General features: G+C 32.4%; 1 protein-coding gene across 2 annotated transcripts; it reads left to right on the top strand.

The window, feature by feature from the left end:
* The first annotated feature begins 2,195 nt into the window (after positions 1-2,195).
* Positions 2,196-9,428, top strand: LOC147408261 (8-hydroxygeraniol oxidoreductase-like). Of its 2 annotated transcripts, XM_086437174.1 has the most exons (7): positions 2,285-2,546; positions 2,670-2,812; positions 2,973-3,010; positions 5,478-5,880; positions 6,494-6,730; positions 7,630-7,788; positions 9,143-9,428. In XM_086437174.1, exons 1-7 carry the CDS (start codon positions 2,480-2,482, stop codon positions 9,269-9,271), a joined length of 1,176 nt encoding a protein of 391 aa, XP_086293300.1. In that variant the 5' UTR covers positions 2,285-2,479; the 3' UTR covers positions 9,272-9,428. The 2 variants fall into 2 exon arrangements, with proteins under 2 accessions (XP_086293301.1, XP_086293300.1); XM_086437175.1 differs by lacking the exon at positions 6,494-6,730 and having other exon boundaries at positions 2,196-2,546.
* The last annotated feature ends 4,239 nt before the right edge of the window (positions 9,429-13,667 follow it).

Raw genomic sequence — 13,667 nt, 5'->3', positions numbered from 1 at the left:
AGTAGAAGATAATAGAACTCTGAAAAATCTAGGGTTTTCTTTGTGGATGGTGCAAAAGGGCATATCTTGGACATGTGGCATGGACAAATAGGAAGTCGGAAATCATATCTCATCGGTCCATTTGTAAGGAATGTCATATGCTTGACATAAGAATTAAGAATGTCCAATTTCCCATCATCAACATTTAGTCAGCCAATCGATGATCATTTCGTGGTTGAGGTCTGTTTCGCAATCCCTTCCCCTGTGAAAAGTGATTTCACGTCTAGAATATTGAAACTTCTAACCCCATTAAAAGTGATTTAGAATGTAGACCGTCGATTGTTTGTAAATTTTTACCAATAATTTGTAAATTACTTTTGATGGATTTAGAAGTTTCAGATTGAGCTGATTTTTTGTGAGGATGATTGTTTCATCATAGTGACCATCCTCGCAAAAAATCAGCTCAATCCAAAACCTCTAACCCATATTTTGTAAAATCATTGTTTTTACATATGTTTTTATATGTGTCTCATGAACCGCCCCATATATATAGACTCAAATAGAAAGAAAAGTTAAAAAAAAAAAATTATTTTCCTTAATTACTACAACTATATGTAAGAAGAAATAATTAAAAAAATACTTTGAAAATATATAATTAATATAAAAATATTTGTATATTAGTATATAGCATTAGATTGAGTTAAATTCCTTGAACCCTCGACCCGAGCTCAACCAAAATTGAAGTTAGTCGGAGATATTTTAACTTAGGCTCAACTCATATCTTCTACATAACTCGGTCCAAGCTAGCTCATTAATCGGGTTGAGCTTAGGTTGAGTTTGGGCTAGCCCACCTAGGTTGCAACCCTAGCTAGCTATCACCTAAATAAGAAAACTTTACACACGAGCAAGGCGGTATCCTACTTTATATTTATTTGATGTTGTTGAAAATGTTTGATACTTATATCTTTTATTCATTTTATCTCTTGGTGCATAAGAATCCTATAGTTTGTCGGTGCAGTTGGATTAAAAAATGAAATATACTAAAGTTAGAAAGATATTATTGAAAAAGAGAAAATGAGAGAAAAGACAATGAAATTGAAGGATTAAAAAGAAGAAATATAATAAAATGAGATTGAGTGGACTCCACTCTTTTGCCCAATCTTTATACTCCCATCAAATTGTAATTCAATTTCAAACTGCAATTTTATAGAGATACCAGAAAAGTAAGATTTACTATTGTGTTTTATCATATAGATAATTTGTAATTTCTCAACTTTTAGATAAGCACCTCTGCACTTTACGATCACTAGAAACATTCAAGAGGAGTTGGGTCGGGTTTGATGTGACTAAATGGCTGTGGGCCCAATAATGATGTCTCAAAATATTCAAAAAATCATTGAGGGCGTGGCAGGGTATGTCAAAATCATTAATATGGTTGATGGAGATTGAATGGTTATAGTAGGCCGGCAAGCTAGTGCAAAAATTAAAAACAATGACCATATATGTTTCTTAAAATACGTTTGTGTCTATGTCCAACCTACAATTTCAACACATTAAATATCAACTTATCCACCGAACCATTCAATTGCCGGTCCTCTTCTAGGACCGAGTAATTAAAAAAAGGAGGTAGATTCCTTTTCATAGGCCGTATCCACTATTAGAGAGTAAAGTTCCTGCACGGCAGTTACTTGTCAAATTACAAAATCCTACATCTCTTCATTGACCCATGAATGTGATTCATTTTTTTATTTATTTTTATTTAGAGAGAAGCGTGATAATATATCTTGCCAGGTGGCATATTCAATTGATTCCACCACGTGAACAAGTTTGGGATCGTAAATCTGTACATTTTATGTATATATATATTATTTTATTTTATCTTATCTTATGGGAAAGTGCAATTGTCTACCCGAGGTGTACAGATCTACGGTTGTCAAACTTGTCACATAATAAAGTCAATTAAGTATGCCGTCTAACAAGTCATATAATCACGACTCTCTCTCTCTCTCTGTCTATATCCTTAAATAGAAAAAAATAAAATTGCGTTCAATACAACTTATGAGACTCGCTTGAGATAAAGTAGATGCATGAATTAGAGTGTAAAAATCCTGTACCCCAGGTAGTTGTCTAATTACAGAACTGCAAATCTCTTCTACAACAACGTGGTACACTTTCTACTCCATTGATCCAGATAGATTATCTTTCATAACGGGCTTGGATTGGATCCATCCATCCACAAGTTCTTTACCAATAGAACATGATAAGTTGACTTTGAGATCAACCGCTAGAATCACTAAACAGGAAATTTGATGTTCTTAAAGGGTAGGGGGACAAGTAATCAGAAGTGAGTCCACTAGACACACAAACAGTTGTTACGTTGTTTATTTAGGGTTATTAAAATGAAAATGCTGGACTGCCTGCTGCGTTGATAGCTAATAAGAAATACGTTTCCTTCAACTTCAACTTCAACTTCAACCTTTTAAGAGCTGCTTCTGCAAACATGAATTCCGGTCCGAATAGGTCGCCAATGATGTCTAAAACCGCCTTACAACCTATCAAATGCAAAGGTGAGCTTAAATCTTATGCTAGGTTGACATTTTCTATCAAACATACGCTTGAGATGAGAGGAAAATTTCATTAATGGTGTATTTATTTATTTATTAATGGTTGGAGTTTATTTTCTGGTGAAGCCGCTGTGTGTTGGGGAATAAAAGAGCCTATAAAGATCGAAGAGATCGAAGTAGAAGTACCGAGATCATCTGAAGTTCGCGTTAAGATGCTATGCTCCAGCCTTTGTCACACAGATATCTCGTGTTGGACTGGATATCCACTTGTTAGTATACTAACGTTGAATAAATTATCTTAATAACTCTTCTTCTTCTTTTATTTTGGATTTTTTTTCCTTTGAATTTTATTTTTTGATTAATTATCTCAATAATCTTGAATGAATTTTGTTTCTTTACCTTATATTTTTATTTTATTTTATTTTATAGGCATTGTTCCCAAGAGTTTTAGGACATGAAGGTGTAGGGTAAGATCTCTCGATCTCTCTCTATTATCAATTTGTCTCTCTTAATCTATTTTAAACCCAAAATTACTTGTAGTGTTTCTGGATCCACTAATCTACAAATTAATGTTCAGTTCGACTGTTGTATAATTATTTTGGTTCAGGATAAAATTCTAGTGATTAAAATTGGGACTGACTAGTTGCACACCACTAGTTGTTGGTTGCAGTCTAACATTAAAAATAAATGTTATTTATTTATTTATTACTAATTGCACTTCATTATGATAATCTTATAATTTAGGGACTTCTTCATCTTCGATTCCAACAAGTTTCTTAATCATGTTAGAATCATAAAAAACAATCCTCATTCCTTGGTTTATCACTCTAGATACATGGCGATTACAATGGATTTGTGAAATTTGCACATGGATTAGACTATAAATTTTTTTTTTTTTTTTTTGAACTAACAATAATTTATGTGGGTATGATTGGGGAAGAAGAAGAAAAGGAATGCAATATTTTTACATTTTTGGAGTGGAATCATCCAAATGAAATGCAAAGAGAAATTTTTAAATGGAGTGCAATTGGTAATGGGTGGTGTGCAACAAGTCGGTCCCTTAAAATTAGAGAGATTATATTTTCACACCAACTTTTGCTAATGCCACCCCAAGATGTATGTTAATTCTTCAGTGATTTACATATGAATTGGGGTGATGTTAGAAAAAGTTGGTGTGGTGATATAATCTCTCTTAAAATTAAGGAAAAAAAAAATACTTAGAGGACCTGGTAGAGGGATGTCTTTTTAATTAGTCCCTGAATTTTAGGCAATTGCTTGATAGTCTATGTAGTAAATGACTAGTTGCACACCACCCATTACCAACTCCACCATCATTTAAAAATTCCTCCTTATACTACATTTGGATGATTACACTCCAAAAATAATTTAAAAAAATGTTGTACCTTTTTTATTATTATAATTCTTTTCTTCTTTCTCAACAATTCCCAAAGTAATATTAGCAATACAAGATTCCACTAAAGAAAATCATCAACGTGCTTCTTTATCTTCATTTTATATTTAAAATAGTCGTGCTGGAGTGACCTCAAGCTAGAATCTCATATCGCACTTCTTGACGTGAAAGTGGATAGGTTTATGTTAATTTCTAAACCAAATCTATAGAGAGATTGTACAAACAATACCTTAGATTGAACTCAACAAGAACACGTGCAAAATCAATCATGAGAAAAATAGATCACAAGTGGAGATAAAAAACAAAGTACAACAAAAGCAAATAATACAAAACTGCAGGAAGATGAATAAATTTTAAACCCTAAAAGATTATGTATTGAAGTGCAGCCTGTAGGTTAACAAAGGTTATAAAAAACTAAAAGATTATGTATCAAAGTGCAGCCTGTAGGTTAAGTTTGGTGTGCAATTAGTCGGTCCCATTTTTATTACTTAATGGTCCATCAATCTCATCGCCCGTTATAACATTTTTGAAATACTCTAACTACCCATTTTTTTCAGCTTCTTCACATATTTAGGTTTTCCAATGGCTATTCCAATAATTTTTAACAATTTTTTTATCGTGAATGATGAATGAAAATGATATACTTCTAATGTTGAACATTTAGATGTATTTTTTTATGGCGATTTATAACAAAAAATAAGAACGAAACTGAGATTAAATAAATTTTACATAGTGTTGAGCTTACCACTTTTCATTTATTGTTGAGTTCAACATTTTGATTGTTGAGTTCGGCAATTTTTTATTTTTTTATTTTTTTTTATTTTTTTTTATAAAAAAAATCGAACTTAACAATAGAAAGTGGTGAGCTTGATGTTGGAAAATTCATTTGTTTTCTTTTTAAGAGTTTTTATGACTAAAATACATGGAAATATTGACTAAAAACTTGACATAATGCATTGTGTGGATGATTTCAAACCAAAAGAACCATCATTTTTTAATTTTCATTCAAAAATAAAATAAAAAATTGAAAAAAAAATCCTAATTTTTTTACATACATTTCTTAAATGCTTGAAAAAACCATTGAAAATGATTTTTTCTTCTTTCCATCATAATAGAGTCTCTGTAACTTGACTGGGATGCTGAAAATCTAATATTTTTGGACGAAAATGGTGAGTTCAAATGGTTAAGGTAGTTCCGTCGTTTTAATGGCGAGAGATATGTGAAGTGGGGTTCAAGGACTGAATAGAAATAAAAATTTTATTATATAAATTATTAAGAGAAGCCCTAAAACTTAAGGACTAATTAGAAAGAAATACCTTGGTCAGGGTCTTTTTTTTAAAACTAATTTTCCCTAAAATTAATGTGTTGAAAAATTACATTTTCTCATCATTGATATAATTGGTTATATTTTACAAGGAAATTTAATAGAATTGAAAATCGAACTTTTGACTCCTGAATACAACAGTAACATCTTAATTCGTAGGAAAAATTTCTAAGTAAATCTAACATTTTTCTGTCTCTAGCGTCGTAGAAAGCGTTGGAGAAGAGGTGACAGAGGTGAAGGAAGGAGACTTCGTTATCCCAACCTACATAGGGGAGTGCAGAGAATGTGGTAACTGCACATCAGGGAAATCAAATTTATGCCTGAAATACCCTATATACTTGCATGGTCTCATGCCCGATAACACGTCTAGAATGTCTGTTAAAGGCCAAAAGCTATATCAAGTATTTAGTTGCGCGACATGGTCGGAATACGCGGTCATGAACATTAACTATCTTGTGAAAATTGATTCGAGGGTGGCTCTAAATCATGCCAGCCTCATCTCCTGTGGTTTTTCGACTGGATTCGGAGCAGCTTGGAAGGAAGCCAAGGTCGAGAAGGGATCAACTGTTGCTGTTTTCGGTCTTGGGGGTGTTGGATTAGGGGTAAGTATGGGCAGAATTGTCTAATTAATAGTTTTAGTTTCTTCATTTCTAGGAATAAGTTAATTTTGTGATTTTTAAAAGGGTAATTTAGACACATCCCATACTTTTCTAAAACCCATATTAATTTGACCTTGAGTTTTAATGACATGATCACCACTTGATCCTGAGAAGATTTGATTTTATCTAAATTAAAAAAAAGAAAATAAATCAAAGTTTTGCTCCAGACGATTTTAACAAGTACATCAGGGTTGAAAATGTTGAATTTTTCAACACAAAAATTAAGTTTTTTAGGTGAAAAAAAGTCAAGTCAAGTTGAAAACAATGAATCTTTTTTAAGGATTTTTGGCAATTAAGAGATTGAAGACAAAGGGCGTTTTGATCATTTGTTATTAATCTTTTGGAGAAGGCCATAATTAACTAATATTGAATATATTCACCAAAACCTTGAGGGGTATGTCTAAATTATATCTTTTTAAAAGTAGAAAATATAGCAAACTCTTGATTTTATTCTTATTTTTTTAAAGTTGAAAAATAAGAAAACCAAAAACAAATTCATTAATTGATAATAAAAAAATGTCATTTTTAAATAAAGAAATAGTGTTAAGTGGTGCAGGTGGTAGAGGGAGCTCGAAATAGAGGAGCAAGCAGAATAATTGGAATCGATTTAAATGAGAAAAAGAGGGAGAAAGGGAAGGTATTTGGAATGACAGATTTCATAAATCCAGTGGAATCCGATACACCTATTTCGGAGGCAATTAAAGAGATTACAGGTGGGTTAGGCGTCGATTACTGCTTCGAGTGCACTGGAGTCTCATCCTTGATCAATCAAGCCATCGAAGCCACCATACCGGTACCAACGTAACCATAGGAGTGGCCATTTGCCTCCTCCCTAACAATGTTGATTAATTTTCTTAGGATGGAACTCAAATTTATCTTGATCTCACCTACATCATTAAGCATTCTTACAACAAAATCGACTCTCCTACTAGTTTCTCTAAATATAAAAACCTAAGAAAATTTTAAATATCACTATTCTCTATTCTCCTTGATGGGACAACACATGTACCAAGGGACTTGGACTTGCCCCCCGGTCAAGCAATTGATAGGTAGGAGAAGCCACCATTAAATTTTCATATATAAATTTGCTGGAAAGCTTTTTATCATGCCTCCAACTTGTAGAAAATCATTAACTTACCTCTTTAATTACTTTTGACGTATGTTTCATTTTTAATAGGGCTGCAACTAGGGAGGGCTGGCCCAAGCTCAACCTGATTGATGGGCGATCCTGGGCCAAGCTGCATAGAACATGAGTTGAGCCTAGATTACAATAATTCAACCTTAATTTGGGTTGAGCTCGGGTTGAAGGTTTGGATCGACAACCCAGCTCACTGCACCGAGGGCTATATTTCTTGTTTTTTTGTTTTGAAGCTTTTTTTTTTTTTTTTTTCTATTTAAGATATGAATCTCTTTGCCAATTAAAACAAAATTAAGCTTGCTCAATGAGCTGAACCCACGCAACCTTAACAAAAATATGTAACTCACAATAGCCCGAGCTCAACCCCAGTTTAGAAAGGTTAATGAGCTTCGACTAATCAATGTTTAGGTTGAGTTGAGCTTGGCCTACCCTCCAGCCCGACCAGGTTTCAGCCACAATTTTTAATTAATTTTACCATCAATTTCTTGCACCTAATTTTTGACATAAACATTTATAGATTAATTCTTGATTGGGTATGATGGTGTGGTGAACAGGGAAGAGGAGTCACGGTAACAATTGGGACAAGCCATGATTTTACTATTCCGATCAGTATCATCCCCTTGATGCTTGGTCGAACATTAAAGGGCTCCATCTTTGGAGGGATCAAACCTCGCTCTGATCTTCCCATTATTGTTGATAAATGCGTAAATAAGGTACATGAAACATTTCCATTAACCAAACTTTCAAGTATAAAATCAGATATTTTATAATATTTATGAAAATTAAATGGTCATATACCTGATTTTGTAATAATTAATACTTTTTTCTTATTTATGAAAATGGTTATCTGACAATTTAATGAATTTACCTTCATACCCTTGTGTTGAATGTCGATTCACATGAATAGTAAATAAGTAAACAGCAAATGTGATTGTACAAAATATATATATGGGGGCGGTTCATGGGACATATCGGTTAGAGGTTTTGGATTGAGCTGATTTTTAGTGAGGATAGTCACTATGATGAGAAGATCATCCTCACAAAAAATCAGTTCAATCTGAAACCTCTAAATCCATCAAAAGTGATTTACAAATTATTGGCAAAAAATCAACGGTCCACATTCTAAATCACTTTTAATGTATAGGGAACGGATCAAGGGACATAAAAAAAAACAATGTAACATTAATAAATTTTCAAAATATGGGTTAGAAGTTTGGGATTGAGTTGATTTTTTGTGAGGAGGATCTTTATGATGGGAAAATCATCTGAAAAAAAAATCAGTCCAATTTAAAACTTCTAACCCCATTAAAAGTGATTTAGAATGTGGACCATTGATTTTTTGCCAATAATTTGTAAATCACTTTTGATGGATTTAGAAATTTTAGATTGAGCTGATTTTTTATGAGGATGAGAAGTGACCATCCTCGGCAAAAAATCAGCTCAATCCAAAACCTCTAATCCATATTTTAAAAAACCATTGGATTTAAAAAACAATGGTTTTTTTAAAATATGGGTTAGAGGTCTTGAATTGAGTTGATTTTTTGTGATAATGGTCGTTACAAAAAATCAGTTCAATCTGAAACTTCTAAATCCATCAAAAGTGATTTACAAATTATTGACAAAAATTGATAAAAAATCAACGGTCCACATTCTAAATCACTTTTAATGGGGTTAGAAGTTTCAGATTTGACTGATTTTTTTTTTTCAGATGATTTTCCCATCATAGAGATCATCCTTACAAAACATCAGCTCAATCCGAAACTTCTAATCCATAGTTTGAAATTTTATTAATGTTACATTGTTTTTACATATGTCCCTTGATCCTGACCCTATATATATATGAAATTGGGTATAAGATAATTTTCATGACCATAATGCAAAAGACTAATATACTTGAATCAATAGAACATATGAGTTTCGATAAAATTGAACGAAAAAATGAGATTCATTCAGTCCACTGTAAATTTACTATATAAGACTTTTATTATTATTATTATTATTATTATTATTATTTATGTCTAATATATCTTGAATATTTGGTTTAATTTTTTTTTAATATATATACAGGAGATAGAGCTTGATGCAATAGTGACTCATGAAGTTCAGCTGGATGATATAAACAAAGCATTTGAGCTATCTAAACAAGCAGACTGTGTCAAAGTTATGATACAGATAGGCAAGAGGTCTGACGATTGATGGGAAAAAATAGTCCACAACAGTGCCCCCCAAAATAATAATAATAATTAAACGCTTGTTATATTTTGCTTGAATCTTTTTAATTGTATTTTAATGAAAGACCCTTAACTTCTCCTTCATTACCAAGGAAGAGTAATATTGTTTCCATTTGGTAATATCTTAAAAGGTGCAAAATACAGTTAAATGTGTTGACTGTTATGGGTTGTTTTGGGCCAGGCCTGGATGAGTCCTAATTCAACCCTAAAGAAGTAGGTTTTACCTTAGACCAGTCCTTAACCCCATAAGCCTAAGTCGACTAAATCCAAGTCGACTAAATCCAAACTTGTCCCTAATGGATTCAAGTTGGGCTGAAGTTGATTTTTGTGTTTTATAAAATATTAAATTCATGCTCATCCGAAATGGCTTATTGCCGGGTAGTTTTAATTGAAATAAAGGTGAAAATCTTCTTATTTTAATTTAAAAAAATTAAGATGAGAGTAAATCTATTATTTAATCATTATTTTTATATAAATATAACAACAGATCAGGCCAGGGTTGTTGGGTCATATTAAAAAAAAAACTTAATTATTTTTCATTTTTTCTTGTCTAAAAAAAAAACAAAAAAAAAACATAAGATATTTGGCAACAATCACATTAAAATATTATAACTAGTAATCCCTCAAAATGTTTTTTTTTCATTTTTGAATTTTAGTAATACATCTCTTTGACAAAACTAAATTGTCATTGATAGCTCATGTTGCTTCCCACACATATATGTTAGTAATATTGTAATTAAGATACATTTATGATCTGATGATCTATAGTCTATACTTACTCCTTGTTCTTACTCTGGTGTCGGTGCAGATAACGTCTTGGACCATCCAATCACGTAATGAATCATTCATGACATAATTACAAATCAGTCCATTATAATATAACTAATCTTATAAAAAAAGTTGACTTAAAACGTCATTTAAGTGAACATTGCCAAGAAAAAGTTATAGCGAGGTTGTCTCCATGACATATGGACAATCCACTACACAGTTGGATTGTCTAATATTATATCCAACTCCCCACTATACAGTTGGATTGTCTAATATTATATCCAACTCCCCACAGGTGGGAGTCTAATTATAGAATAAGTTCAAACAAATAGGTGTTTTCCACACATTCACCCCTTGTAACTTGGGTCAATGCTGATTGATGTTTTTAGGAAAAAAAATGTCTATGAAAAATATTTTCCTCCTGAAGTAGTCTTATTCTTTAGAGTCACGATATAAAATGACATGCTAAAATTAATGCAATTCTTACGCGGTTGACATGGCAAGTGCACAGAACCATAAATCTTTTTCTTCGAGAAACACAAGGAAAAAAAGATCTACAATTCTATGCACTTTCCACGTCAACCTCATACAGATCACATTAATTTTAGCACGTCATTTTATCATTAGTCTATTCATTAATCTTCTTCTTCATCTTAATGAAGAATCATTTTTATCTATAATAAAAACAAAAACAAAAAAAAAAAGAAAAACAAAAATCTCTAGGTAGAAAGGGCGGCTGATTTTCTTGGGAGCATGCCTAATCGTGATCAAAGCTCCATACTAATAGAATTGATTGACATTATTAGGGAGCGTCTGTGCCGGCTCTCTTATATTAGATTGTAATCCTTTTTCCTGCTAGTTATGATTAGGGTTGGCCTAATCCCTTGATTACTATCCAAAAGAAAAGAAAACATTGCACTTCTCTAGCACTAAATAAATTATTAGACACAAGTGGCACCACTAAAGGTCCATTTGGTCGCGATAAAAATGGTTTTACATATCCTAAATAGGATTTTTCTTGGTCTAGTGGTGAAAACCCCAAGTTAAATTAGCTTTCATGTTGTTTGACTGGTATTGATCCTGATGTGGGGTTAGTCTACATATTGTTTGTCTAACATTGGTGTGAGTCTATTTTGATGTTGTTGAGCTCAACTTATGGCATCCAAAAATATGATTTGATGATGCCATACTAATGTAGAAAACAAAATTATATGGAAATTTAAAAAATACTCAATAAATATTAATTTCATTGTTAAATTTTAATTTTAAATTCAGTGGTAGTCGTTCATTTTCAAAACCTTTGGTGTAGCCCCCAAAACAAATATTTTTTTTTTCTTCTTTTGTTTTTTTTAATATGAGTTTTTCCATGAAATATAAAGGACCGTGGACTGGATTGCCAACTACATAAGAGTTCAGATCTTACCAAGAGTCGTGAGCACATATTATGGCATAAAAAACATGATTAGATGCCACAGGGATGTAAAGGATAAAATTATAATTTTGAAACAAAAAATTATTTTTCACCATGAATTTTAATTTTAAATTTGAGAGTTCAGTCGTCGTTCATTTTCAACATTTTGGATAAAGCTCAAAACAAATATATATGGTAAATCATGCTGGCCCAAGAACCCTCAGTAAGATCTAAAATCTTATATGTTAGTAAGCATAGCATTTTTCAAATTGCAAAGTAGTATGAACAGTTTTGGATTGAAAGTGAAATTCCGTGTATTTAGTGGGATTCCACTTTCTCCATTTTTGGAATTCCGCTAACTTGTTGTGAACCTGCAATTTTAATTAATACTTAAGAAAGTGTCAGACAAACAATAAAAGTGTCGGTTATTCAATCGGACTTGACCTGGGTCGTTTAGCTTATACCGCGTAACAAACACGGCCTAATGGGTCATTAGGCTTATGATTTGCTAATAAGGCTGATATTTTGGGACAAAAGTGAGACAACCCCCATAGGTTATAAAAATAAATTATGGGTCCACCACCACATGCAAGTGCCTCATGTTTGTCTTGATACAGTTTCTTTTTTTTCGAAGACACCTCACCATATGCCCTAAATATTCTTATATTAATTTTAGCTAAAAAGGGTATTTAAATCTTATTCCTAATCGATCAGCTTTAATTTAGAGATCAAATTCCTTATCTTTTAGCGTTCTCACCTGATTCAACTTCACTCCACTATTTGGATCATGAGCTCTCAAGAATATTAAATGATCCACCCAAACCACCATGCTTTGATTGCAAATGATCCAACCAAGCCACCTTGTGGTAACCAATTTCGTCATTCTTAAGGAAGATGTAGAACTTGGGCTGAGGTCCGCATTTGAGCTAGGTGGACTGTCATGGTGGTCCAAATATCACCTTAGCCTTCCATAGCTTATGGTCTATATTAGGTTTAAAAAAGATTTTTAGAAAAAATTATATAATTGCTGACCATTTTTATCAATTTAATGAAATATTGAATTTTTTTTTCAAAAAAACCTAATTTAAATCATGAATCGTGAAGGGATGAAGTGCCATTTGGACCAACTGGCCCAAATGAAGACCTCTCAATGGAGGCACTACATGGCCCTTCAATGTAGTCATGGGATGTTCGCAATCTCCACAATCTTGGATTTTTCCAAAGTGTCCCTAAAAAATCATTGATTATTTATTCTTTAATGCAAAAAGTAATGATAACTGGTGATCCAATAATATTTTTGTAAATAAGTATTTTAGATTTCTAGCAATGCTACTATGCAAGGGCTATGGTGTACATTTAGTTGCAATATATTGGGCTTTTTTTATAAACAAAAGTTGGTGTGGTAATAAAAATTATTTATTTTAATTATGATTTAATAACAGGACCAACTAGTTGCACACATTGAAAAAAAAATTGCTTTTTTTGGTTTCTCTATTAGAATCTACTTATCGCATTTCATTACGATAACCTATGGTTAGCACTTACGTATTCACCTTCCCATGGCTTCATCTTCTTGACTCTATAGATTTAAAAAATGCTTGCTACACAAACAAGATTTTCTTAGAAAAATTATTGAACAGGAAAAAAAAAAAGGAGTTCAATATTTTCTTTATTATGTTTGGAGTGCAAAGGAAAGATTTTTTTATGTGATGGTGTGCAATTTATTATGGCTGATGTGCAACTAGTTGGTGTAATTTATAGCGGGTGGTGTGCAACCAGTTGGTCCCTTTAAGAATCCATCTGGCCCTGCAAATTTAATGATGTCATAGGTGGCTCCCACCGAGGAGTGGGACCCGGCCACTAGTTTAGAAACCAAAATTAGGGACCATCCATTCTATTGACTTCATTTTATTTTATTTTATTTTTATTAAAGTTGACCATATATACTTTTGCTTAATTTGAAACAGATTTGATAGATTTATGTGGTTGAGATCCTTCCAATAAAATCATTATTTTGGGGATGAGAGAGAGAGAGAGAGAGGGATGCCCTTGAAAAAGAGAATAATAGAACAATGGGTCCCACACAATGCATGTGCCTCCTGAGTGTCATTACAAGGATGGTGATCTGTTTGTAGGGTCGCTCAGTTAGGTAAGCAATATTTTTCTCAATGTATATCTATGA

Source organism: Akebia trifoliata, chromosome 3, assembly GCF_017979445.1.
Source record: "Akebia trifoliata isolate Shusen 1 chromosome 3, ASM1797944v1, whole genome shotgun sequence".
Taxonomy (NCBI): Eukaryota; Viridiplantae; Streptophyta; class Magnoliopsida; order Ranunculales; family Lardizabalaceae; genus Akebia; species Akebia trifoliata.
Note: the sequence above shows the minus strand (reverse complement) of the source record. Positions and strands in the feature narration are given on the sequence as shown.